This window comes from Scatophagus argus, chromosome 18 (assembly GCF_020382885.2).
Source record: "Scatophagus argus isolate fScaArg1 chromosome 18, fScaArg1.pri, whole genome shotgun sequence".
Classification (NCBI taxonomy): domain Eukaryota; kingdom Metazoa; phylum Chordata; class Actinopteri; family Scatophagidae; genus Scatophagus; species Scatophagus argus.
In genome coordinates, this window is record NC_058510.1 from 10650982 (window position 1) to 10678962 (window position 27981).

General features: G+C 40.3%; 3 protein-coding genes across 4 annotated transcripts; 1 reads left to right on the top strand and 2 right to left on the bottom strand.

Moving 5' to 3' along the window:
* The first annotated feature begins 3562 nt into the window (after positions 1–3562).
* Positions 3563–12777, top strand: LOC124049986 (phenolphthiocerol/phthiocerol polyketide synthase subunit C-like). Its single transcript, XM_046372149.1, has 6 exons — positions 3563–3620; positions 4131–4284; positions 4830–4990; positions 5190–5396; positions 5561–5742; positions 6141–12777. Exons 1-6 carry the CDS (start codon positions 3563–3565, stop codon positions 11685–11687), a joined length of 6309 nt encoding a protein of 2102 aa, XP_046228105.1. The 3' UTR covers positions 11688–12777.
* Positions 12638–19822, bottom strand: pks1 (polyketide synthase 1). The gene is made up of 6 exons (XM_046372022.1): positions 19765–19822; positions 19495–19648; positions 19241–19401; positions 18943–19146; positions 18657–18838; positions 12638–18568 (listed from the first exon to the last, which is right to left on the bottom strand). The coding sequence occupies exons 1-6, from the start codon at positions 19820–19822 to the stop codon at positions 13085–13087; spliced, it is 6243 nt and encodes a 2080-aa protein (XP_046227978.1). The 3' UTR covers positions 12638–13084.
* A 785-nt stretch (positions 19823–20607) lies between these two features.
* On the bottom strand, positions 20608–27893 carry LOC124049457 (ATP-dependent zinc metalloprotease YME1L1-like). 2 transcript variants are annotated; one of them, XM_046371125.1, is made up of 18 exons: positions 27664–27893; positions 26909–27028; positions 26297–26465; positions 26014–26115; positions 25797–25906; positions 25459–25609; positions 25216–25323; positions 24394–24567; positions 24102–24254; positions 23881–24013; positions 23715–23777; positions 23447–23559; positions 23004–23159; positions 22743–22894; positions 22495–22621; positions 22226–22299; positions 21659–21745; positions 20608–21535 (listed from the first exon to the last, which is right to left on the bottom strand). In XM_046371125.1, exons 1-18 carry the CDS (start codon positions 27697–27699, stop codon positions 21395–21397), a joined length of 2169 nt encoding a protein of 722 aa, XP_046227081.1. In that variant the 5' UTR covers positions 27700–27893; the 3' UTR covers positions 20608–21394. The 2 variants fall into 2 exon arrangements, with proteins under 2 accessions (XP_046227081.1, XP_046227082.1); XM_046371126.1 differs by having other exon boundaries at positions 25240–25323; positions 27664–27892.
* Between the last annotated feature and the right edge of the window lie 88 nt (positions 27894–27981).

The window sequence follows — 27981 nt, forward strand, 5'->3', positions numbered from 1 at the left end:
TTTATGTGAAAAGAAGCAGAGAATTTATTGAATGTTGTGAAGACATCTGAAGCAGTTTTTCCAGTGCTTTATTGAAGGTTAGTTTCAACCTCTTTGACCTCAACATATCTAATCAAAACATAAAGTTGAGAAGGTTTTTTTTTTAATTATTACTCATAAGAATATTTTAAACCTGATTTCAAGGGTCAATGAGTTGATTGCTGGTTAGGGTGTAAGACTGATCCAGAGTCACCCACTGTGTGACATATTCATTTGCTCATCAAATTTCAATTTTCAATTTCAATTTATTTATATAGCACCTTATACAATCAAAATTGTCTCTAGATGCTTTACAGAGACCCAGAGCTTTACAGAAACCCAGAGAGGATGAAAGAGAGAGAGAGAGAGAAACATACATGCAGTAAACATCATAAATTACAAGGACAGACATGACAGGTTGTTATAATTGTAATTCTGAAGACTATATATTGTATGTATTTGTTTTTTAGCTGATATGTTGTTTAAGTTAGTTACAATAGCACTACATAGAAGAACAACATAGGCAGATGTTGATAGTAGACAATGGGTTTGTCAGGCAGCCGGATGCAGTTCAACATGTAGATCTGGATGGAGAGAGACCCGCAGAGAGATATATAGAGAGAGAAAGGGAGGGAGAGACACAAAACTACGAGGAGAACTGGACACACAGTTAGTGACATAACATAATGATTTATATATTGATCTGATGAGGGGAGAGGAAGAAGAGGAGAGGAGGTGGGGGAGTAGAGATGGTGGTGGTGGTATTGGGGAGGTGGGGGAACTGTTCGGTGGATCATGTCTGTGTCCCCCGGCAGCATAGGCCAATAGCAGCGTAGCTATGATAGAGATTAAAGATTAACAGTTAGTCAGACCTATTCTACCTGTGGGAACCTGTACCAGCCGTACACACTTTGTTTGAGGCTACTATTGTTTGAGGCTAGCTTTACTAAACAGAAAGGTTTTAAGTCTAGTCTTAAAAGTGGAGGTGGTGTCTGCCTGTCGAACCCAAATTGGCAACTGGTTCCACAGCAGGGGTGCCTGATGGCTAAAGGCTCATCCTCCCATTCTACTTTTATGAATTCTGGGACCTGCAAGTAAACCTGCACTCTGTGATCTGAGTGTTCTATTGGGAATATATGGGACTATTAGATCCTGCAGGTATGATGGGGCTAGTCAATTTAGGGCCTTATATGTAAGTAGGAGAATTTTAAAATCTATTCTAAATTTTATTGGAAGCCAGTGAAGAAAAGTTAAGATGGAGGAGATATGATCCCTTTTACTGATTCCTGTCAAAACTTTAGCTGCTGCATTCTGGATCAGCTGCAGGCTATTAATAGAGTGATTTGGACATCCTGATAATAGTGAGTTGAAGTAGTCCAGCCTGAAAGTAACAAAAGCATGGATAAGTTTTTCAGCATCACTCTGAGAGTGATGACACTCCTAATCTTAGCAATTTACGGAGGTGGAAGAAGGCGATCTTAGAGATCTGTTTAATGTGATGGATAAATGACACATCCTGATAAGATAATGCCGAGGTTCCTCGCAGTCATACTGGGGGCCAGAGTAATGCAATCCAGAGAGAGAATATTATCAGCTATTCTAGTTCTAAGATGTTTGGGGCCTAGAACCATGACCTCAGTTTTGTCTGAGTTCAATAATAAAAAATTGGAGGTCATACAGTCCTTTATGTCCTTAAGACATGGAGCCTGGTTAACGGCTCCGTTTCTTCAGGCTTTAAGGATAAATACAGCTGAGTGTCATCAGCATAACAATGAAAGTTTATGCCATGTTTCTGAATAATATTTCCTAGAGGGAGCATGTATAAGGTGAACAGGATCGGCCCAAGGACTGAACCCTGTGGAACACCGAGGTTAACCCTTAAATATGAAGAGGAAACATCATTAACGTGAACAAAGTGAAATCTATCGGATAAATATGATTTAAACCAGCCTAGTGCTGTCCCTGTGATCCTAGTCTCATGTTCTAATCTGTGTAATAAAATGCTGTGATCTACAGTAGGTCAATTGTAACTTTAACCAGTGCTGTTTTTTGTGCTGTGATGGGCTCTGAAACCAGACTGAAACACTTCAAACAGACTGTTTCTGTGCAGTTGATCAGTTAACTGATTAGCAACCACTCTTTCAAGTATTTTAGACAAAAATAGGAGGTTGGATATCGGCAGAAGGAAACGCCAATGAAGGGAAAGACGTCCTTGAGGAGCTTAGTTGGGATGGGGTCTAAGAGACATGTAGTTGGGTTAGATTTATTAATGCTGGAGGTCAGCTCAGGGAGGTCTATGGGCAGGAAGCTGTCCAGAGATGGAGCAGGACTAAAACAAGTTTCTGGCAGTATGTTGGCTATTGTGGGGAGATCTTTATTGATTTTTTCTCTAATGTTAGTGATTTTATTAGTGAAGAAACTCATGAAGTCTTCACTACTAAGAGCTGCAGGAATACAAGGCTCAACAGAGCTGTGACTCTTTGTCAGCCTGGCTACAGTGTTAAAGAAAAAACATGGGTTGTTCTTCTTTTGTTCTATTAATGATGAATACTAAACTGTTCTGACTTTATGACGGGCCTTTTTATATGTCAATAGACTATATTTCAAGGTCCTCTGGGATTCAACTGATTTGTACCACTTCCTCTCCATTCATCTTGATTTTTGCTTCAGTGTTCGTATATTTGAATTATACCAAGGAGCTAGCCTCCTATGATTTTTAACCTTCTTTCTCAGTGGGGCAACCATATATAAAACTGTGTAATGCTGCAGTGTTGTTGACAAGGCAATCAATTTCTGCAGGAGTAATATTTAAGTCAGTACGCTCTGTTGTATTGGTATATGGTGCTGAAGGGAGCTGTGATGGGATTGTATCCCTAAATCTGTCTACAGTATTCTCAGAGAGGCATCTGGTATAGTAGACCTTTTTGTTGTGTGCTGTAAAGTCTGTTAGAGTTAGCTCAAAAGTTAAAAGTGAATGGTCTGGAATGGGAAGGTTTTGAGGGACAACTAACAGGTTCTTAGTTTCTAGGCCGTAGGTGAGAACCAGATCAAGGTGTGGTTATGACAGTGTGTTGGTTGATTTACTGTCTGAAGGAAACCTATTGAATCTGAGAGTGAGTTAAAGGCTGACTTAAGACTGAGTCAATATCCATGTGAATGTTGAAGTCACCCACTATAATTACTTTATCTGTACTCAGCACTAAACTAGATAAGAAGTCTGAATCAAACTGGGTATAATCATTTCCAGGGTGCCATAAATGTGTGCACTGAAGTCCTACATCCCCATGCCCACGTATACAAATAATCATTAATGTTTAATGAGGAAAAGAAGCTGGCTATAAGAATCAATAGCATGTGCAGCCATGATACCATCATCAAGGGAGAAGGTAGACGGTGAGGATCTATGGATGCACAGGTGCATGACAAACCTGGACTAATTACACAATTTTAAATACACCAGTGTCTGGATGGGATGGCTGGAAGAAAGAAATGCTGACATAATGATTCAGTAAAGATTTTTCTTTCTCAGTGATGTTCAGTCAGAATGGAAGAAGATGAAGATGGTATTGCAGTGGTAGGCATTGGATGCAATTTTCCAGGCGGTGAGACATTTGAATTCAGGAACTTATGCATTGGTTTGGTTTGTTTCACGTTTGTCTATGTGTGAGTGTTAATAGTCAGATTTGCCATTTCAGTTTTCTCTTTCACAGCATGCAATAAGATAAATGAAAAGTTTCTCTGAAAGTGTAGAAAACTGAAATACAAAAAAAAAAAAAAGACAAACTGTATCATTTCAACATTATCACATCAATAGATTAAAACGAGTTCACTTTAGACCTGGAAACTTAACGACCATCAAGGTTTGAAAAAAATCAGTCCTCGCTGATTTTATCAAGGATGTTGTTCTTAATTAAATTATTAAAGTTCCTGCGGCCAAATTACGCATTTCATTTCATAAAATAAGCTCGACCCTTTTAACAATCATTTTGTGTTTGCAAATGCAGGGAATCATGTATTTACAAATATCTTAATGCAAACTGCAGGCGTTTCTTTTCTGATCTACCGACTAAAGTTTATAGAACCACAATTGTGCTTTAACCCTTTCCAACCAGGAGAAGGACTTGACAATTTCTGGAAAGTTCTGATAGATGGAAGAAACTGCACTGTGCCAATTCCCAGAAAGCGATTTGATTTAGCCAGCTGGTATGATCCTGATGACAACAAAGCGGGTAAATCCCGCACAGCCAAGGCTGCTCTCATTGATGGGTATGTTCTTTAAACCGTATTCTGCAACCTATTTAATTAAGTACTTAATTGGCTTGGGCCTCTAACTATGCATTGTTTTATTAGGGGTAAAAGAAAACTGGGTTATTGAGACATCTGAACATTTTTGGGACATATTCTTGATGACAATAAATATATGAATAGAAATGTTGATGCTCTCTTCTTTTCAACATACGGATTTTCAAAGCAACACAAGGTTAAAAAAAGACAAGGATAAATATGAGAAAATACAGAAAAACCATGTAACTCATGATATAAAGACTTTCCTCACAATATAAACTCAGCTCTGGACTAGCTTAAAAGTGGTGTACAGGAAGCATCTTCTTCATTTTTTAATCCTCTCACATTGTCAGTACTTAACCCACAACCAACTGAATTATGCTGCCATGCAGAGCACTTTTGATTGTCTCAGTTTAAACTATGGTTATCACCAGATTAAGTAATTTCACTTTAGTCAAAGTTTTAAATTATGATGTATTCATATGTCGCTAAATTTGATCTTATCTAATCTATTTGAATACTTTCAGGTTCAATGAATTTGACCACAAGTTTTTCGGCATCACTGACAATGAAGTGGAGCAAATGGATCCTCAACAGAAACAGCTCCTTCAGTGTGTTTACAGGGCTTTGGAGAATGCCGGAATACCAATGGAGGAAGCCAGTGGAACTAGGACAGGAGTGTTTTTTGGTTAGACAGCGAAAAAGTGTTGTTGTTGCTGTTTTGTGTAACAGTAGAAATAATGCCCCCATTCTGACTAAAGTCCATAGACTTCCAGCTGATTTTAATTCTTCTATACAATAGTTGTAAATTCCAACTCTGAATAATCTGTATGCAGTAACAGCTGAGTGTACTTTTCTTACCAGTTTTTATGGTGCTTTTATTACAGGCCTAATGAATAGAGATTATGAAACTAATGCTGTACACTTGCACCCAAGTGTAATCAACCACTGGACTGGTACAGGACTTGCCATGAGTATTGCAGCAAACAGAGTCTCCTACATCTTCAACTTCACTGGGCCCTCACTAACCATAGACTGTGCCTGTTCATCATCTCTTGTGACTCTTCATCTTGCCTGTCAAGCCATTAAACAAGGTCTGTACAGTCTTCAGTATATCTAACTAAACTCAAAGACAACCTCTAAGGTAACCCTGATGGAAAGCCATGCCCCAATATTGTGGTTTTATTTACAGAGCTAGATGTTAAAAACAACAAAAATATACCTAAATATATTCATGAAATATGTTTTACCTTATTAGGTGATTGTGACATGGCTGTTTGTGGAGGAGTCAGCTGTATAATAGAACCAAGAGTGTTTGTTGCTCTCAGCAAGGCCAAGATGATCTCACCTGACGGGACCAGCAAACCTTTCTCCAGCAGAGCAGATGGTTATGGTAGAGGGGAGGGCTGTGGAGTTGTTCTCCTGAAGCCTCTAAAAAAGGTCAGAATATCCAGAGCAATAAAAATGAAAAATAAAAATAATTTCCTTTTTTCATTTTAATTAATATCCAACACTATCAGCTGTTGGACCAACATCAACTCATAACAGAAACTCTTAAAAGAAAATAAAGGAACTAAAGCAGTCTGTTTCTTTCAGACATCTAAGACTTTAAGACTTTCTGAGCAGTACCCATAGATGTTATATTAGTCAGTAGCATCCTTGTTCTTGTCATCCCTGTTTCTCTATAGATGAACAAGCCTATAACATTTTCTGGCATTGTTTGGACTGGGGCTAAATAACATAATATTCCATTTCTATGTCACTATGACACATTATTCAGTGTTAAAAACCTAATCCTTTCATTGTTGCTACATTTTACACTTGCTTTTGCTTCACAGGCTATACAAGACCATGACCATATATGGGGTATCATCACTAAAACAGCAGTCAACCAAGATGGTCACTCGGTCACTCCGATCACCAAACCTTCTATGACACAACAAGAGAAACTCTTGCAAATAATCTATTCGGCATCTGATCTTGCCAATGTCCAGTACATAGAAGCACACGGCACTGGAACCCCAGTTGGAGACCCAATAGAGGCAAGAAGCATCTCCAACGTTATTGCTAAAGCCAAACCTCCAGGTTCAGAGACACTCTGGATTGGGTCTGTGAAGAGCAACATTGGACATACAGAATCTGCAGCTGGAGTGGCCGGACTCATTAAGGTACTCTTAATGATGAAGCATGAGACCATTGTTCCCTCAGTTTTCTACTCTGAAGAGACTGCCAGTGTAGATGCCAAAGCTCTGAACATTAAAATTCCCAAGAAAGCAGAAAAGTGGGAAACCTCTGGTGCAAGAATTGCAGGAGTGAACAACTTTGGCTTTGGGGGTACCAATGCACACGCCATTGTCAGACAGCACAAACAGTCACACATGAAGCAAAAGAGCGATGGCAAACGGAAAAAATATTTTGTTGTGTCAGCTAATTCAACAAAATCTCTTACTATGATGTTGGAACACTCCATAAAACAGTTAGAAAGCAAAGTTGATCTAGATTCTCTGTTGTACACATCAGCTTGTAAGAGGAGCCATCTAAAGCATAAGTACAGAAAAGCCTTTGTAGTTTCATCTGTAGTTGATCTTAGACAGAACTTAAGTGCCACTGTAGGCAAAAATATTAGCCAGGCCTACTCAGATCCAAGGTTAGTGTTTGTCTTTTGTGGAAATGGTGTCACTTACCATGGCATGTGCAAAGAGCTACTAAAATACGAGCCTGTATTCAGGGATAAGATCAAAGAGATTGCACAACTTTTCCAAAGCCAGAGTACACTGAACATTTTGGACACACTTGAGAGTGAGTTTGAGGGTAGTGACTTCAAAAGTCCACATGTTGTCCAACCACTCCTTTTTGCTCTTCAAGTTGGCATTACCACCCTACTCTGTCATTGGGGTGTCAAGCCCAATGCAATGCTTGGACACTCCGTTGGTGAAGTTGCAGCTGCTCACTGTTCAGGCCTCTTGTCTCTTGCGGATGCAGTAAAAGTGATTTATTTCCGCAGCACTCTCCAAAGCAAAGTCACTGGGGGGAAGATGCTTGTGATCAGCAACATAGATGTATCAAAGGTAACTTCTCTTCTCTCTCATTACTCTGGTAGAATTTGCTTTGCTGCTTTCAACAGCCCACAGTCCTGCACCCTCACAGGTGATGCAGATGCAATTGAAAGCCTCTATAAGGAGTTAAGTACCTCAGCCAATGGTCAGAATCTGTTCCTTCGTGTACTGGATGTCCCCGCTGCTTACCACAGCCCCATGATGGACCCAATTCTTCCAGAAATCAAGGAGACAATTGGCTCTTTACAGGTGAATGACTTTGACACAGAGCTGTTCTCAACAGTGACAGGCAAGAAAGTCCAGCAGGGTGATTTCTGCACAGGGGAGTACTGGGCTAGGAACATTCGTGAGCCAGTATTCTTTGAGCATGCTGTAAAGTCAGCAACTAAAGGAAAGAAGAACACAGTCTTTGTAGAGATAGGGCCAAGAAGGGCACTGCAGAGAAACATCATGGAATCTCTGGGAAATGACACCATTGTCCTTGCATCAGCTCAGCCAGAAAAAGATCATGAATCAATAATGTCTGTTGTTTGTAAGCTGTTTGAACTGGGTGTCCATGTAAATTGGAAGAGCCTCTACAGAGGGCACGAGACAATGCCACTACCAATTCCGCAATATCAGTTTGATTTCTCAGACAGAGATGTTATCATTGGAGCAGCACACAAAAACACAGGAAGTAATCATCCTGTGCTTTGCCAGACCGGAAGTGGAAGCAATGTGTTCAGCTGTGATCTGAAGTCTGACTCATCTTTCTACCTTAAAGAGCACAAGCACAATGATATACCCATCATCCCAGGTGCCTTCTTTGCCGAGTTGGGTCTAGCCGCATTCATGGCCAGTGCAAAACCAAAGGTACCACTCAACTTCCTAGAGCTTAGTGTCAGTTTTCATAGTCCATTTGTTTTAACTCAGAATGCACCTGAAATGAAAGTGCAGCTAGAACAAACAGAGGAAGAAACTAGGTTCACGGTACTCTCCACATCTGCAACGTATGCGTCTGGCACAGTGGTTTCAAAAAAAGAGAGACAGATTGAGGAGCAGTGTATTTCACTCAGCTCCATCTACAGAAGATGCAAATCTGTAATGAGCTCTCATGAGTTCTATGTGAATCTCTCTCAAGGAGGCTTTCAGTATGGAGATGTCTTCCAGAATAAGGGAGATGTGTATTATGGAAAAGATCTCAAGGAGGCTTTTGCAGTTGTCACAGTGCCAGATGAACTACAGTCTCAGTTGCATGACTACTGTATTCATCCTGTTATGCTGGATTTTCTGATGCAGCTTCTCCCAGTGACTGTAGAAAACACCTTTGCTGGCAGACCTGGATTTCCTGCCAAAATAGGAAGTCTGACAGTGTTTGAACCCTTGCAGCATCAGATGATTGTCTATCTGAGAGCAACTGATGTGGGTCTTGACCACTTTGAGGTTTGTGGCTGCTTTGCAGATAAAGAAGGAAGAGTATTGGTTGAGGTAAAGCATGTGATGATCAAGTACCTTGGTAATCACTCTCATGTGGTGGAGGAGTATTTCTATCATAATGCCTACAGTGTCATCCCTGATGGCATCGCATCTTCTCATCCTCCTAAGGCCTTGGTCTTCTCTGACTGTATAGGGATCTCTGAAGGCCTTCAGCAATATTTGGACTCAATGTCTACATATATTTCCTTCACACATGCAGAAGACATCTTGAGCCATGGGTTTCCTTCCCTCTTGTCAAATCTCAATATAACAAATATTGAGAGAAAGTTTGACGAGGTCTTGTTTTTGTGGGGCAAAGAAAACCTCACTTCACTGGAAGCTGAAGTTGTCCTGCAGAATTTGGCGAGCTGTTGTGAGATTTTCCGCCAAATAGTCCTTGAGCTGAAGCGAATTCACTTTCCAAACTCCATCAGAGCAATCACTTACTGTTCATCTGAAATTACAGTGAACCGCATAAGTCCAGGTTTTGTTCTTGCTGGCATGACAAGGTCATTTGCTGCAGAGATACCAGATCTTTTATTTCAGCTAATTGATATAAGCACTATCTCTGCTAAGGACATTGCATCTTTGTCTGAGATTCTAAGATCATGTCCTTGCAGCAAGTACCCAGAGTTGGTGGTAAAAGATGGACTGATTCTGAAACCTTCCATTATCCGTACTCAACCCCAAATCATTGACAATTCAGTAGGAAATTTTACCTCTACAATGTTTGAGCCCTGCATCCTTCAGACAGCTGACGCATGTAGGATGACACAACTGAGTGCCATTCACTTTGACAAGGAAGTCCAGTCAATAAGTGACAAATCAGTTGAACTTTGTGTCACGAAAGTATGTGTTCATTCATCTGATTACTTCCCTGTCAGTGCATCACATCTGAAATTTGGCCAGACACTGTACTGGGACAAACACTCATCACAGAACCATGAGCTACTGGCTCTTGATTTCTGTGGTACTATTACAGCAGTCGGAAAAGATGTCAGGAAATTAAAAGTGGGAGACCACGTTGCTTCGTGTTATCCCGTAGTGACAGCCAGCAAGATCAGTGTTCCAGAGGATGTGTGCTACAGCACCAAGCGGTTCCCATTCCTTCAACAAACACCCTGTGTTTCCTACTTTGTGCTAGCATGGGAGATCCTGCATCGAGCTTTGCCTAGGACAAAACATAATCTAGGAATTGTTTCCACTGTCCCTGATTCTGCTCTGATGAAAGTCTTGAAACTCACCTCTTACAAGTCAGGTTGGAACGTGATTGTTGAGACACACTGCAAGGGGTCTTTTGGAGATGTTGATAAAATACATGCATTTGTCATCCTGCCTCCATTTGATGAATCTCTGATTGCTAAAGTCTGCAACTTTCCAGGCGTCCAACATATTGTCTTGATCTGTCAAACTCAGATTCAGTGTTTGCTTGCTCAGGATATGTTACAAATTGTAGAGGGAAGTGTTCATGTGAAGACAATTCAGATGCCTGTCATCTTGCAAAAGGGAGCATTGATTGCAGAAAGACCCCACATTTATCACTGGCTGAAGTCCATGAACTTGAGCAGGAAATTTGCTCTTGAAAGCTTTACCTTTCAGAGTGTGAAATCTAAAAGCATCAAGTGCCTTCATTCAGAGAAAGAACCATCATATTTCAACTCAAAGAAGCTAGCTGTTGTGGCTCTGGAAAAGGATGTCACCGGTATGCTGACTAACATTCCATTGCTGCCAACAAAAAAGCAGCTTTTCAGAAAAAAAGCAGTGTACATAGTGACAGGTGGTCTTTCTGGTCTGGGCTTTGAAACTGTCAGGTTCATCTCACAAAGAGGGGGTGAGTACATTGTAATACTCTCCAGGAGCAAACCTACACCAGATATGCAGCAAAAAATATGTAATGTGGAGAAACAGTGTGGAAACTACATCACTGCCATGGAGTGTGACATATCTGTGTCTGAGTCTGTGCACAAGGCTATCAGTGTAATTGGCCAGAAATTTCCTGGGTGTCCAATCAGAGGAGTATTTCACAGTGCAGTTGTCTTGCATGACAGGCTGATTGAGAAGCTTGACAGATCTCTTTATGAGGAAGTTCTCAAACCCAAAGTAAATGGCGCACTGAATTTGCACAATGCAACACAGCACTGTCAGTTGGATTACTTTGTGTGCTACTCATCTATCTCAGCTTTTCTGGGAAATGCATCACAAACAAACTATGCAGCAGCCAATGCATTTCTCGACATGTTCTGTCACTACCGGTGCAAATTCGGGCTGCCTGGACAGTCTATCAACTGGGGAGCTCTAAATCTTGGCCTCCTTTTGAACAAGGAACATTTGCACCGGTTTTTGGAGGCAAAGGGGATGATGGTGTTGGATGTGGCTGAGATTCATAAAAGTCTGGAGCAATGCCTTGTGCTCAATCGACCCCAACAGGCCGTTTGCAGGTTTAATTTCAGAAACATCAGGTACAACATACTCTCTCAAAATGTGGCCTTGACCATGCGCCTCTCCGCACTGGTAGAGGAGGCTTTCGAAAAATCCAGAGAGACAGAGTGTCATACTAAACAAACTGAGTATGTCTCACCGAAAGAGTATGTTGTCTCTCTGCTTAGTGAGACAACCGGCATGGATGAGAGTGAGCTAAAAGATGAATCACCTTTGTTATCATTAGGTATTGACTCCATGCAGGCCATGACTCTGCAGAATCTCATCTTTCAGGAGAGAGGTGTGAATGTGCCTTTGGTGAAGTTGTTGGATCCCAATGCGACACTATTAACAGTAGTTGCAATACTGAGTGAAGGAGATGAAGGGAAACATTTCAGTGATAACCCAGAGCCTCATCCAGCTGGAGATAGGAATGATGTTTCTACTAGACTGTAAAAATGACAAATGCACATATGGAAATATAAAAATCAACTGTCAGAACACCATATTATTATGATATACTATGATTGGCCACTGCTCTACAACTGCATTCTTGTTTTAACACACATGTTCTTATTGCATTTTGTTTATTTTGTTGTCCTTATTGTAAATGTATGGCTCTGTTTATTGTTTTGATTCATTTTGGTACAATAGTTTTATCATTTACTCACTTCTTTGGAGACATGCCACATTTTAAATGGATGTTTTGTTTTTTTGTTGTTTTTTTTTTATCATGGTTTTATTCATTTTGTTCAAAGACATGCTCAAAATGAAAGCATGAAAATGAAACACACAATTACAGTTAAATAAGTAACTAGATAAATGTATAATCCCATGTGAATCATTTATTTAAATTACGTACATTCTTTTTTATTCTTTTATGGTCAGTAAATTTTAAACTTTAGAGCTTATGTCTGTCACAGGTGCAGTCCACCTGACAGTAATGTCAACTTACTTTCATTTGCTTGTTTTATAACCACTCATCTTTCTTAGGTCATGGTCATCTTTTATCATTTCTAACTCATTAATTCTGATTGATTATTATCTTTATGGTGATGATAAAACATAGCACATAATACAGTATTCCGGAATGTCCCATAAATGTCATTTGTGCACATGTATGATTAATGAGTCTTTTGCTGTTTGAACCAATAAGTTATCACATTGTGTGGACAGGGACATTGTTCTCCTAGAGGACATTGCCACAACAAGTACATACATACATACAAACAACTTGAAAACAGATACAGTGATCTGTTAAATCAGTTTTCCTACTAAAACTAAATAAAAAGCACAGCTAAGCAATTGCTCCAATCAAAACTGATTTCTTTATACAACTATTCTGTTTTGTCAATACATATATTTGGTACTGCAAATGTAAAACATTTTAACAGACAACATAGCCATTGTTAATGACCATCACTGTAAAAATATGATACTAATGAACTCTTACATATTGTGATGGAAACATGTACTGTTTTTCACTTGCTTGTGCCATGATAAAATAAAATGCACTTGAATTCTCTATACACTTGATAAGGCTGATTTATTTCTGTCACACAGCAATTTGTTGTTCGATAGCACACTGAGAGTTATTGTACAAATCTTCTACAGAGAACTCATCAGCAACATAAATATACACATTAAAATCAAAATCAAATAGTAATACAAAACTGTTTTCAAATAAGTCAAAGTAAAACAAAGCTGACACACATTGTATTGAGTTAAAACAAACCTACTACAAAGAACAATACCACAACAGTGAAACAGTGCAATTCCTGTGCAAAAATTTACATTTGTATCCTCACCCTTTCTTACTCCTCATTTAAAGTATCCTGGTATAGTATATCAAATTATCCATTATTAATTACAATAGTTTCCAAAGTGGCCAGTGTACTGTTGGGATCCAGTATTCTAACTAAAGGTACATTCACTCCTGTCTCTTGGAAAATCTTATTCTGCAGAGTCATTGCTAACATTGAGTCAATACCCAATGCACACAGAGCTGAGTTATCATCCAGTTCATCTACACTGACACTGATGATGTCACTGACAATTGTTCTCACATTTCCATGTGTGGGAGACAAATGCTGAACCCTGGGCTCAGTGCTTATATCATCTTTTATCTCCATTTCCACTAAAGCTGACAACCGCTCTCTGAGAGATGCGTTTTGTGAAAGTACATGAATGTTAAGATTTTTAAAGTTGAACTTGCATATGACTTGTTGTGGTCTGTTCATTAGAAGACACTTTTCAAGTGCTTCTTGAATGTCACAAACATCCATTATCATCATACCTTTTGTCTCAAGGAATTTTTGGAAATGATCTTTGTTCAACAACAGACCAAGGTTCAAGGGACCCCAGTTGATGGACTGTCCAGCAAGTCCAAGGTTTCTCCGATAATGGCAGAATGTGTCGAGGAAGGAATTGGCTGCTGCATAGTTACATTGTGAAGGATTTCCAATGAATGAAGAGATGGAGGAGTAGCACACAAAGAAATCCAGTTTGTTATGGAGTGTGGCATAATGAAGGTTTAAAACCCCACTCACTTTGGGTTGCATCACCTTTCGAAAGAGTGACTCATCAAGGGCTTCAATCAAAGCATCATGCAATACTGCAGCACTGTGAAACACTCCTTTGATTGGACAAGAGGAGAATCTTTGTTCAATCTTTGAGATTGCATCCACTACCTGCATCAACACAGAAACGTCACACTGGACATTCATGATTGTCACCCCATACCTTCTCTTGAGGAGATCCATTTCAAACTGCAGTTCATCAGTTGGAGTACTTCTAGACAGTGTTGCAATACAACTGCCACCATTGTGGGCAATGAACTTTACAGTCTCAAGTCCCAAACCAGAGAGCCCTCCAGTTACAATATAAACACAGCTTTGTTGAAAGAGCTGTTCAGGCCTTGCAGTCAAAGTGATATCTGACACTGGACTATCAGATGCTCTGTGATGTAGAACAACTTGCTGCACTGTCTTTGTTGTGAAATAGGATTCAGCATCTGCAATAGTCTGTGCCTCTTTTGTGCTTGATATCTGAAAAGTCTCTCTTTTCAAAGGTAGAGATGTAGCATCAAAGCCTAATGACATTAACCAGTTTGAAATATTCCTGTTTTGTATTTGCAGATTTGCTCTCTGAAGAACATTAGTCACATCAAGTTTATGTACATGTGTATGTTCATTATTTAGTGCAAACATGTTGGCTGGGAGTGAGGATGACATCAGATTGTTGCATACAAAAATAAAGTGTCTATCATGTCCATCACTATTATACATGTCCTGCCAAGAGAGATCAAATGGGGGCAGAAAAACAAATGCATAACTTTGAGGAAAATGCCCTCTGAAATAAGGAAGTGAGGAAACATTCCAGCCTGACCTGTTTGCTGTCAGAGCCAAAACCTTCGTCAGAGCGGAGGCTGAACTGGAGGAGATAATGACCAGTTTTCTGTGTTGATGTTTTACCTTAGACAACATTCTCTGCAGAATCTCCCATGCCAGTATGAAGTAAGACACGCATGGGGTCTCTTTCATAAATGGGAGTCTCTTTGTGCTGTAGCACACAGCTTCAGGAATTATAATCTTTGCAGTGGCAACAACTGGATAACATGAAGCAATGTGATCTCCCACTCTTAGACTATAGACATCTTTCCCAACAGCTGTGACAATACCACTAAAATCTAAAGAGAGAAGCTTGTGATTCTGTGACGCATGTTTATTCCAATACATTGTCGTACCGAAGCTCAGATGTGAAGTGGTGATAGGAAAGTAATCAAATGAATGCACACATAAATTGGTTAGTTGAATTTCAACTGACCTGTCTTGTACAGGATTTACAGTTTGGTAACAGGGCATGGCAGTTAAGTGAGACACTCTGTACGGATCAGTTGTCTGTAGAACAAAGTTGCTAACATATACTGAATGCATATCACCTCCACATAACACCCCATCCTTCATGGGGGTTTGTGCTATTCTTGTTGTTGATGCTTGCCCTTTGCTTATTATGACCTCTTGTTGTTTACAGGTGTTTATTACATGAGCCAGCATTTGTATGTCTTCACTGGTCACAGAAGCAAGGTCAATTAGTTGAAAAGAGAGGCCTACCATCTCCGCTGCACAAGCTCTTGTCATACCAGACAGCACAAAACCAGAACTGACACGGTCAACAATCATTCCTGACATTCTATACGTTATGACGTGGACAGTGCAAAAGCGTTTACTGTCTTTCAAGGCTAAAACTATCTGCCGAAAGAGCTCACAGCAAGTCACCAAGTAGTCTAGCATCTTCTGAGGTGACAAGTGACTGAGATCATCAACACCCCAAATGAAGAGAACATTTTCCAAATCCACATTTGTGTTAAGTAAGTGAAGCACTATGTTTCGAACTTGGTCCTGCACCCAATGCTCTCTGCTCTCCACAAGTGCTGACTCTGGATGTATGTATGGCCTAAGTCCTTTAGCAATGCCGAGTTTGTCTTCAAAAACAATTGCTTTTATTTGGCAGTTTTGCAAGTCTCTATTGCCAGGAATTGCAGTTATTTCACTGTGGAAGAACCATGACTGAAGAACATTTGAACAACTGCCCAAAAATGAGATCCTCACCCCCTTAAGTTCCACCAGTACATGACCCTCTGTGGTGGAAAAGCTACCACATACATCAAGGAAGTCTGCAGTCTCTTGAGTGGCTCGTAAGTACATGACCATTTCCTTTTGTAGTGGTCCTGATATAGCGACACTACCGATAGCTGACGGGAACCCCTGCTTGGCTGTTTTCCTTCTGATAGCTAACACAGCGGTCATTTGCAAGAAATAGTCCAGTAACACCGGGTGAATGAAACAGTCATGAAAACTGCTAAGAAGTTCACTGGGAACGGGAATTACTGTCACAGCTTCTTTGAATTCATCTCCAAAATGCACATTATCAAGCTGTTTGAAGACAGAGCCATATTCAAATCCTGCTTGAGAAAGAATTGAATAAATCTCTTTTCTCTTCATAACCAATTTGCACCTTTGGGAAATCATGTTGAGACAAAGGTTTGGTTCTTCTAACAGTGGTTGGCCATCTATACAGCTGTATGTGCCAGAGGCATGTGTTGTGACAGAAGACTGTATTTTAAACGAGGCATCATTTTCTGCATGCTCCAGTGTCACTTTCAACTGATGACAGTTTGAGCTCAGTGTAAACAAACTCTCAAATCTCACACTGAGCCTGAGCAAAGAAACATGTTTCTTTGCTCTAAAACTTGCCATCACCGAGGCAAAGGCTAGTTCAACGTAGAAAGCTCCAGGCACAATAGAAACACCATTGTTTTTATGCTCCCAAAGATATGGTGCAGTATCTAATGAGAAGGTGCATGTGTAATCGTTGTTAGCCTGATTTGTTTGCGATATGAGAGTGTGAGAAACAGCAGATGAATCATCAACCTTTCTCAAAGTTTCAAAATTCATTTCTTTTTTTGTGTTGACAAACTGATAGACTGGGAAAGCTGTGGGCAATGTCTCAGAACCCCTGTAGATCTGATGCCAGTCCACATTGATGCCCAGTTCAAATAGTTTTGCCACAGTAGACAAGATTGTGTCATAATCTCTCCCAGGCAGGACAGAGGAAAGAACTATGGTGTTATTTCCCAAAGTCTCATGTATGTTCCTTTGGAGAACCTTACGAGGTCCAATCTCCACAAAAACCACATTTCTCCTTGATTGCATGTCTTTGATGGCAGCACGCAGTGTGTGTTCAAATAAAACAGGCTCTCTGATGTTCCTTGCCCAATACCTGCCTGTTTTAAAGTCACCATCAGAATAACTGTTTCCACTCACTGTTGAAAAAAGTTTGCACTCCTTGTTGTTGGCATCCAAATGATCAATACTTTTCTCAATGTCATCTAATATAGGATCCATCATATGGCTATGGTATGCTGCTGGTACATTTAATTCATGGAGAAAGAGATTTTTCTCTGTAAACACAATTCTCAACCTCTGATGGAGGTTGTCTATAGCATCTGCATCCCCTGACAGAGTGCAGGACTGAGGGCTGTTGAATGCTGCAACACAAATTTTTCCAGAAAAGTCTAGAAGGATTTCTAATACCTTTTCTACAGCCACATTACTGACAAGAAGCATTTTCCCTGCTGTGACCTTGGTCTGAAGAGTACTGCGGTGGTGCAACACTTTAACGGCATCCTCAAGAGACAAGAGACCAGAACAGTGAGCAGCAGCAACCTCACCAACAGAGTGTCCAAGCACGGCATCCGGTTTGACACCCCAGTGCTTTAGGAGAGTTGTAATGCCAACCTGAACTGCAAAAAGAAGAGGCTGAACAACATTTGGCTTGTCGAAATCCTCATTATCATACTCACCAGCAAGCCACTGACTGATGCTGATACTTTTATGACTGTGGAAGAGATTTTCAATTTCTTTGACCTTATCTCTGAAAACAGGAACCTCTCTCAGGAGTTGCTTGCACATACCCCTATAGGAAACCCCATTTCCACAAAACACAAAGACCACCTGGAAGTCAGACATCACTGACTCAAACTTTGTTTGCAGTGCAGATGTTAGCTGATGTTTTAAATCTGGCAAGGAAGACACTGGGAAGGTCTTCCTATATTTGTGTCTAGAATGACTCCTTCCACATGCTGAAGTGTATGACAGTGCCTGTAAGTCAATTGACTGATCGCTGCAAAGTCTCTGGTAGGTGTCTTTGATGGAGAGGATAAATGATTTCTCAGAGGCTGTGGACATTATAAAGAGTTTTGGACAGCCTTTTCTGATCTGTGTAGTTGTCATGTTCTGTCTATACTCTTTCACAACTGTATGAGCATTTGTGCCTCCAAACCCAAAGCTGTTGATCCCAGCTATCCTTTCCACTGACCCCCTCATCTCCCATTTTTCAGCTTTAACTGGAATACTTATACTTAATGCTTTTATATCTAGATTAGCACTGTTTTCTGAGTAGAAAACTGAGGGAACAATGGTCTCATGCTTCATCATCAAGAGTACCTTAATAAGTCCGGCCATTCCAGCTGCAGATTCTGTATGTCCAATGTTGCCCTTCACAGAGCCAATCCGGAGTGTCTCTGAACCAGGAGATTTGGCTTTAGCAATAACGCTGGAGATGCTTCTTGCCTCTATTGGGTCTCCAACTGGGGTTCCAGTGCCGTGTGCTTCTATGTACTGGACATTTTCAAGGTCCGACTCTGAGTAGACTCTTTGCAACAGCTCCTGTTGTTGAATCATGGATGGTTTGGTGATCGGAGTGACAGAGTGACCATCTTGGTTGACCGCTGTTTTGCTGACGATACCCCATATTTTGTTGTAGTCTTTAATGGCCTTTGTATGGAAAGTAACAGTCACACATTGTATGAAATTTATTAATGATGTGAAATTACTTAAAAAAATAAACACAACACTGGCTTACTTTTTTCAGAGGTTTCAGAAGAACTACACCGCAGCCCTCCCCTCTACCATAACCATCTGCTCTGATGGAGAAAGGTTTGCTGGTCCCATCAGCTGAGATCATCTTGGCCTTGCTGAGGGCAACAAATACTCTTGGCTCTATTATACAGCTGACACCTCCACAAAGAGCCATCTCACAGTCTCCTGGTTTAAACAGAATGTAAAATGAAAGATGGAACATTTAAATGTGACTCCTTGATGGGCTTGTTTTTAGGAACTGCATTTGTAGAGAAAAGAAAACCAAATACCTTGTTTTACAGCCTGGCAGGCTAAATGTAGAGCCACCATAGATGAAGAACAGGCACTGTCAATGGCAAAAGATGGGCCAGTGAGATTGAAAGTGAAGGAAATTCTATTTGCAGCCATACTCATTGCTGTGCCAGTGCCATTATAGTGGGTTATTGCAGAAGGGCTGTTACTTTGGAGCGTCTCATAATCTCTGTTCATTAAACCTGCAAAACCATTAAAAAAACAGAGCATGTCACAAATTGCCTCTCACGAGACTGTGCTTGGAGTTTTAAATGTGTCATGATAGAAAGTAGTCACCTATGTAAACTCCGACTCTGCTTCCACTGATGCGTTCCATAGCCATTCCAGCATCTTCTAATGCCCTGTATGTACACTGCAGAAGGAGTTTCTGCTGAGGGTCCATAAAATCAGCCTCTGCTTCAGTAATGCCAAAAAACCTGTGATCAAATTCATTGAACCTAAAATATAGAAATAACGTAGTCATTATAATTTAAACATCTCTCATTTGGAGGAACACACATTTAACCTTAGTCTAAATAGATAATGCTTACCCTTCTATAAGAGCTGCTCTGACAGTCTGCGTCTTTCCAGGTTTGTTATCATCAGCATCGTACCAAAAATTTGTGTCAAACCTCTCTGCAGGAATATCCACAACACAGTTCTTTCCCTCTAACAGAACCCTCCAAAAATTGTCCAACCCCTCACCTAAAATGAAATGGACCACGATTCTTAATCGTTGACAATAATTTTTCTTATTACAACTGAAACAAAAAAAATCAGTGATTAAAAGAGAAATTCAAAATGCATCGTAAAAGTCATACCTCCAGGGAAATTGCATCCGATCCCAATAACAGCGATGTCATCCTCTGTGTCCTCCATTCTTCCTTCAAATTGGAGGTGAAGTTGCTGTTGGTGCTTGGTTGCTTTATTCTAAAAGCCAAAGCGAAATTTCAAGCCTCTCCATAGAGAAGCTCAATGTTCAGCCCTGGTTGCTGTTTCGGTCAGAACTAACGCCTCCCTACCTCCCACCCTTTATAAACACGAGGAGGAGGAAATCAGAGAACACAAGAGGTTTGTTGAATCTCAGTTGGCTGTATCTGAAACTAAATACAGTAATTGTAGGCCTAAGTTAAGATCATTCAAAGGCAGCAGTAAATAAGCTTTTGTTCTTGTTTACAAAAGAACACAGTGTATACTGAGAATCTGACTATCAAAGTTAGAATTTCTCAGGTTTATGCATAGCAGTAATTTTGTTAAAGATGGTCTAATTGGTGGATTATTTTAATGTTTTTCAGCCCTGATTATAAGGCCCACAATTTTATTGTTTTAATTTGTACTCAGAGATGTCATCCATTCTAAACTAAAAAGCTCTTATAAATCCAATGTATCTGTACAGCAACTGTCAGCAAAGCTCGCAACTAACTAATTGGCATTTAACATGTTAACACATTCCTCTATGTCTGCTGGAAGTGTCAGTAAGGAATAGTTTGCTAAAAACATTAGCCCTGTTATCTTCATACTACTACTACTAATAATAATAATAATGATGATAATATGCCAATGATGTGTTACAGGCTACAAAGTGCCATCTTGCATTGCCCCCAACTACACAAATCAACTGATGGCTGCTGAAGTTTCATTTGAGTAAAATACTGCACAACACATTCATGATGTAACCTTTATTTGAGCCTCAAGATGGCCTTTATCTAAAGAAACAAACAGAAGCACAAAGCCAATCCTTTCACACACTTACAGTATATATACATTTCCCCTTTTTTATCAGTTAATGGTGAGCTTAGAGGAGGACATGGGGGCTTATCACTAATTTCCAAAAAAGAGGACTTTCCTTTGGCCACTTAAATAAATAAGAACAAACAAAACAGATAAAGGTAGATGCAGTTGAAAAACATCAGAGAAAAAAAACTCTTTGCCACAGCCAAATAGTACATTCTGGATTGAGGTACTTTATGGTTCTATGGTGTTTACCGGTCTATCCAAAGTGTGTACAAACATAGATAAATTAATAAAATCGCCTCACCCTAATTTGATATTTGGCTAATTCATTCGCTCTATAACCTTGTTACGACAACAAATGTGACTATGGCATATAGAACCACTAAAGAAGTAATTTTCCTTGAGAGTAGAGGATAAACAGCTTTGTGAACTGTAACAGACAAACTTGTGGAGAATAAACATTTATTTTTATTCATTTAATCTGAAGTGTTTTAAAATCGTTGTGAAAGCAGAGGTCTTCTTTATAGGAAATCCAAAACAAGAAAATGCTTCAAGTGAAAATTTAAGGGGGTAAAATTTAATAATGTCAGTGTCACATTCACATTTATAATAAGAGGGATACAAACAACTGAAATACAAGGCCTCCAAAAGGCCTGTGCATAATTGCACAGCTTCATATATACATGATACAAGAATCTAAAATGTCTACTGAGGTATCTAGTGGTCCAGAGATTTTCCCTCCAGCACCATCTGGATCTCTTTGGCATCCAGAGTTTCATATCTTAGCAGGGCATCTGCTAGCGTCTTGTGCTCCTTACTGTAAGTCTTCAGGATCTTTTTAGCACGCTCATATGAATCCTGGAAGAAAGTGAATAATTGCTGAATTAGAAATAGATGTAGAAAGAGATCTTTCACATGATCTGTATTGATATACATTTACAGCGAACACGGTCAGTTTGAGAGTGCTGTGGAAAAGCTCACCTTCAGCAAAATCCTGACTTCCTGTTCAATAGCAGCTTGTGTCTCAGGGCTCTGTTTGGTTATGTCACTGTAGGTCATGACACCAAGCTGCAACCAAATGCAAAATACATCCTTAGGTTGAATGAACAATGGACCTTCTTGTGTACTAGTCACTTTTTGTTGGACAGACAGTTACATTGTCTTAAGTCTAACTGCATGGTGTAGTAATGCAGGACTGCAGGTTTTTGGTACAGCTTTGGTCTGTAATTGGACACACATTGAAATCAGCACCTGTAGTGTGTGGATGTAACGTATAAGTGGTTCAAGTCAGGACAACTACACAATAAAGCAAAGTACACTGATAAGAATGCCAACTGGCATAGTATAACTACACTTATGTATTATGTGCTCAGATTAACATTTACATTCACACTTCGTTGTACAAATGTAAATAAAGGTCGAATCAGCAACTGATACAGTCAAAGCCTCAGAACAGCACAGACTAATAATAAAACTGTCTTTCATGTTAGTGGAAAGTTAGTAGACACCAAAATGTTCATTCATCAACCACACAAATTCACATTTTACCTTGTCACTCATGCCAAATCTGGTCACCATCATTTTTGCTATTTTTGTTGCTCCATCAAAGTCACTAGATGCTCCTAAAATGCACAACAGCAGGAGATGTTTGAAACTAATGTAAACAAATGCAGGGTTTCATACAAGGAAAAGTATTACTTGATACAAACCTGTCCAAATCCTTTGAAACCACAAAAATAAATGTCATCTCAAACAGCCTTTGCGGATCTGAAATTACACCCAAGCATTAAGAAAATCAAGTTGTCTTATTCCCTCACCAGTGGTGATGTAGTCATCTCCAAAGATGAGCTCCTCTGCTACTCGACCACCCATGCTGACATCCATCTGAGCCAGCAGCTGGGATCTTGTCTCACTCCAGCGGTCATTCTCTGGGAGCATGGACACCTAGAGGACAGAGATAAGGGTAATACTGATAAGCCTTAGGTTTAGGTGTAACAAATAGTGCCACTAACGGCACAGATACAGAGTATTACAACTATTATAGAGCTATAACAAGAACGCTCACATGTCCAAGCGTTGGACCTCGAGGCATGATCGTGGCCTTATTGATAGGCATTGCATCTTTGGTGAAATAGGCAACAATGGCATGGCCAGACTCGTGGTAGGCTGTGATGGTCTTGTTCTTCTTGTCGATTTCAACACTTCTCCTCTCAGGACCTGGTATGAAAAGGACAAAAAAGGATTTTAAGAGTAATTACAGTGTGTAAGGTAAACTGACTCATGTGACATGACATGAGGGTTGCAGAGCAGCACTGTGTGTACTCACCCATGAGGATCTTGTCCTTAGAAAACTCCAACTCCTTCATTGTGACCATCTCTTTCCCGTCCACAGCTGCCTTCAGGGCTGCCTGGTTGACCAGGTTCTCCAGCTCTGCCCCAGAAAAGCCCACAGTGCCCCGGGCAATAATCTCTGCATCCACGGCTGCAACACAATAGAAAATACCTTCTTTATGAAAGGTGACCAGTGTTCATGAAACCCCTTTATGTTCTTTAAAATGCTTTTGATTGATGAGGAGAGCTAATGACTGCAAAATATACAGGGTTTCCTCACTAATACCCCAATTAGAAGTTTTTTTTTTGAAATAGTAACAAAAATATCAGAGTGTCATTGCAGAAACATATCCAAGAAACATATCCTGAGATATTTCTTTTGTGAGACAATAGTTAAAAAAAATGCTTGATATTTCTGAATATTTTACTGTGACCTACCAGGGTCCACTTTGATCTTGGAGAGGTACCAGTTGAGAATTTCGGTGCGTCCTTTCACATCTGGGCGAGGGACAGTCACCTGCATGTCAAACCTTCCTGGCCTTACCAGTGCGCTAAAAGGCAGTAGCGTATGAAGTACGAATTAAGATTTATATCACACAGATTCTTAGACAGACAGATAAAACAACCTGATTCATCTGTCACAGGGTGAGAGAGTAATAAAGAAAAAAAACTGGAGGAAATATTTGTGTTTGAAATGCAAACATACTTATCCAAAGCCTCTGCAAAGTTTGTAGCACCAACAACGATGACACCTTCATTTGGTTTAAACCTGTAAAAACACCAGAACATCAACTACAGGAAGACAGAGTTCTTCAAAGCAACACTTTACTTGCACTAAGCTGCTTTCAAAAAGTCAAAGCCAGAAAACTGACCCGTCCATCTCAGCCAGCAGCTGGTTGATTGTTTGTCTGGAATAGGGATGCATGGGAGACTCAATCCTCTTTCCACCAACGCTGTCCAACTCATCAATGAAGATCACACAAGGAGCATTAGCTTTTGCCTCCTCTGTAAATCACAAAACAAACATACAGGGCAGTGATTTGGATGGATCCTCAACTGGTTGCTTACATTTTCTCATATCCAGTGAACTTACTGAAAAGGTTCCTGATTCGGCTTGCACCAACACCCACAAACATCTCATCAAACTCTGATCCGGAGGCGTAGTAGAAAGGCACATCTGCCTCCCCAGCCACAGCCCGTGCTAACAAAGTCTTTCCTGTGCCTGGTGGACCAACAAGGAGGATCCCTGAGAGAATAATAGAGGAGACTAATTAGCTTAAAATATCAGCATATCAAAAGCATCAGTGTGGGACAAGACCAATTTGTGCACTGAGCAATTTCTCCAAACAAAACAGAACATGTGGTAAAAATATAAAACACTGTACCTTTAGGCAGCTTTCCACCCAGAGCAGTAAACTTTTGGGGGTTTTTGAGAAACTCAACAACATCTTGTAATTCGTTCTTTGCCTCTTCCACTCCTTTGACATGATCAAATGTCACGTTCTTCATCTGGATGGGGTCGACTGCTGAGTCAAGACCAGATGTGGTGCGGAATCTCACTGTGAAAACCCAAAACAACTGGGATTCAGTACAGTAACCTCTTTACACTAATGAGTCAGTATAAATGCTGGTTACAATATGCTTACTGCGTCACATATGCAAATACGATAAGATCCATATGTATGCTTCTTTTCTACATTTTCTGCTTCCAACTATTCGAATAGTTCCAGCACCCTGGCTTGAAAATATACAAAGGTGATGTAGATATTTAGGTATTACTACACAGAAGTACACAGCAGAATAAACAGTTAAACTCTACATGCACACCACAGGAACGATAAAATAAAATATTACCTGAAAAGTACACATTAAAAGCACATCACATCAACTATTTAGGCTGAAAATAAGTCATAATTAAGCTCAATGTAAACATATACACTAAATCACAGCTGTCTCATGGCACTTTCCAATTAGAGCAGGTCTAGACCAGGCCCTTTAATTCAGTTTTTGGTGGAGAAAGACCCAACAAAACTGCCATGAGTGGCGAGGGCAAACTTCCTTTTAGAAGGCAGAAACCTCAGAGCAGATCCTGGCTATAAGTGGGCGGGACATAAAATAGACACTAACAATCTTTGTTCTAGTAAGAATATGCATGTAGAGTTGTGGCTTGATTTGCAAGCATGTGAAAGAATAAAACTGAAACAAACCAGCATCAGAAAAGGAGCCTTTACCCGAGAGAAAGGGGGTTCTTGACAAGCCATAAATACCAACAAGCAGGAGGACCAACAGGATCAATCTGGTTCTCCTCAGTGAGTCTGTCAAAACAGAGCAGAGATGGAGGATAGTTAGAAGCCTGCTATGTCAATCATAAAATCTCTCTGTGTTTGAACTCAGCACTGCCACCCAAAGTAAACCCACTGCAACTGTTACACTGACTACTGAACACATGCCTTGTGTTCTCTGAGTGAAGGCCTGCGACCTCATGAAGCCCTCAGTGAAACCCGTCTTGAAAGCATCCTGCTGGTTCTCTGGGAGGTTCCTTTGTTTCAGCAGTTGATCCAGTGACTGCGCCTCTGGTCCCTTTTCCCTCTGAAGAAACCCCTGTGAGTGAAACAGAAGGAGAGTTGGTTGGTAAGCTTCAAGATTCAGTCCTTTCCACTTGTTTATTTACCCCCTAATTATTTAATAATGAGTCACACTCCCATGTGTGCATTCGCAAATAGGATCCATTAATCATTCATTAGACTAAATGATAAAAATTGCTGGAACTGTGCAGTAACATGCTGACCTTCATGAAGGCTGGTGTGTAAGGCTCAGATTCCGTCACAGCGTCATAACCAGACTCTGTTCGCCTGGTCTTTGATCTAAGAGTCTTGAAACCCCGAGTCTGGACCCATACTAAACAGAGGCACACATGTAAAACCAGAAACATTAAACACTAGCCTAAAAGCCAGGCTGTTCGTACACACACACAGCACATTATGTATTCAACGTCAGTTTCCTACCTGGCAGGAATTGTAGCTCTGAGCAAACGTCTTTAAGAGGACTGTGGTATTGTCTGTGGAGTGTTGGGGAGCCAAAAACCCCCAACCGTCTGTGAGAAAACCCTGTCAGACGACAAGTGAAAAATGTTTTTCACTCTACATTGATACTACATCAACACATTTGTAATTAGTTGTTTTCAAGTAACAAAATTATTTCACATTCAACAGTGTTTGATAAAGCAGGCCCTTCTTAGAAAACAGTACAACTGTGTTGCCATTCAGCTCTACAGCTCCAGCTGCTCACCATGCTTGTTGTGGAAGAAGCTGTGTGAAGAAACGTGGCTCGTCCTCCATGGAGATAGAACAGCAGGAGGTTCTACGGGTCTTGGTGTAGGCAGTAACCTGCTGACCAGCTCATCCAGCTGACTAACCCTGATCTCTGACAGGCCAAGATCTCTCAGACTCACACTGGGCTGTGAAGGAAAGATAGCAAAAGTTGGTTACCAGCTCCTCTGTAAAATGATTATTATAGAAATAACGACTCGTGGCAGCATGTGACCTTTTAAAGGCTTCAAAAAACTTTTTAGAAAAATACTTTTTCAGAGATATCTAGAAATTAACTTATTACAAATGTATTTCATGTGTTAGACCTGCTTCTTTAGCTCAGGATGTGCAAGATAATTAGTTTGAACATGGAATGGAGAGACAACTTGTCAGTTACTGGTCGGCTTAAAACTACAATACTTGGCTGGTGCCAAAAATGAACAATACTTTTAAAAGCAAAACGCTTATCTGGTTAAGAAAAGGTGTGAGGAATGGCTACTGCATTACTGACAGATTTTCAAAAGACTCTGTGTATGTAAAGATGCTTAAGCTCCATAATCATCATGTCATGTATCCACGGTGTCCTTCTCACCTCTTTTAAAAATGAACTCTGCTCTGGAATGAAGTCTCTGTGCAGGGTCTGGACTGAAGCTGTGGCTGCGTTCTTGAGAGAGTGGAGGGCGTTGATGAGCTGGCTGAGGGGCAGTATCATCTGGCAGATACACGAACAAATCAGTATGAAGAACAGTCTCTCAGCACATGTATAATATTACATTAAATATATATTAAGTAAACGCTCACGTATGTTAGTATTTATTCTTTTATTGTTTTGTTTATTTTCCCGCTGGACTGAAGGAGAATCTTCCAGACGGGACCGCGGGGCATCACAGTTATGTCAGTGTCAGAGCAGTATGGCCCTCATACGACAGATGTATGCGAGTTGTGTAACCTCAACTCTTTAAAAACTAAGTTAGCACCCTACAGTTTACTTTAAGTCTGGCTCTTCATGACAGAAAGGAAACTGATGAGCAAAACCACCCGTAGACAGGCTGTCGGAACTCCCGACTTAGGAACAGCTTACGAAGACAACGCGACGTTGGCATGGACTGATAACGGCAAATCCACCGCTGATATATAACTGCTAGCATTAGCCGCGCTAAGTTGTCATTGACCGAACCAGAAGTCATGACATGAACAACAAGAGACAGAGCCTCTTGCTGCTGTAACTCCCACTGAAGTCTTTCCTGGGCGAGGGTGACATTATAACTAAAGGACAAATAACCCGACGTTCTCAAAAGGGTACACGTTAGCTAGCTAAATCAAAAAGCTGATATCCTGTCGGCTTACCTGCTGTGGTTGAAACGACGTTGAGAGAGAAAACATTTTTACAATTCGAACTCGATCTGGAGGATTAATCTATGAGGAGAGATCCTCTGTATAATTTAAATGAACGAGTCCTCCCGGGAGCTGTGTCCTTTTGTTTTCCTTGTTACACAACTTTTAGCAGCTTAGCTTAACACCAAATGGATTCTCCGGCATCCGAGATCAAATGGACTACAAAATGACGTCAAGTCGTATCACTACCGGTTGCGGCTTGCATCATTACATAAATTATGGTCAAATCAAATTGCAGTTTATATAGATTAAAAGATCCCAAACTGTATA

Coding starts and splice junctions, on each gene's coding strand:
- LOC124049986 (XM_046372149.1), top strand. CDS start 3,563: ATGGAAGAAGATGAAGATGGTATTGCAGTGGTAGGCATTGGATGCAAT. Junction 4,285..4,829: donor AAGGCTGCTCTCATTGATGG/GTATGTTCTTTA, acceptor GAATACTTTCAG/GTTCAATGAATTTGACCACA. Junction 5,397..5,560: donor CTGTCAAGCCATTAAACAAG/GTCTGTACAGTC, acceptor TTACCTTATTAG/GTGATTGTGACATGGCTGTT.
- pks1 (XM_046372022.1), bottom strand. CDS start 19,822: ATGGAGGACACAGAGGATGACATCGCTGTTATTGGGATCGGATGCAAT. Junction 19,649..19,764: donor CGGATGCAATTTCCCTGGAG/GTATGACTTTTA, acceptor ATTTCATTTTAG/GTGAGGGGTTGGACAATTTT. Junction 19,147..19,240: donor CAGAGTCGGAGTTTACATAG/GTGACTACTTTC, acceptor ATGGTTTTGCAG/GTTTAATGAACAGAGATTAT.
- LOC124049457 (XM_046371125.1), bottom strand. CDS start 27,699: ATGTTTTCTCTCTCAACGTCGTTTCAACCACAGCAG. Junction 23,160..23,446: donor CAAGATCAAAGTGGACCCTG/GTAGGTCACAGT, acceptor ATTGTGTTGCAG/CCGTGGATGCAGAGATTATT. Junction 22,622..22,742: donor GAGGTCCAACGCTTGGACAT/GTGAGCGTTCTT, acceptor TCTGTCCTCTAG/GTGTCCATGCTCCCAGAGAA.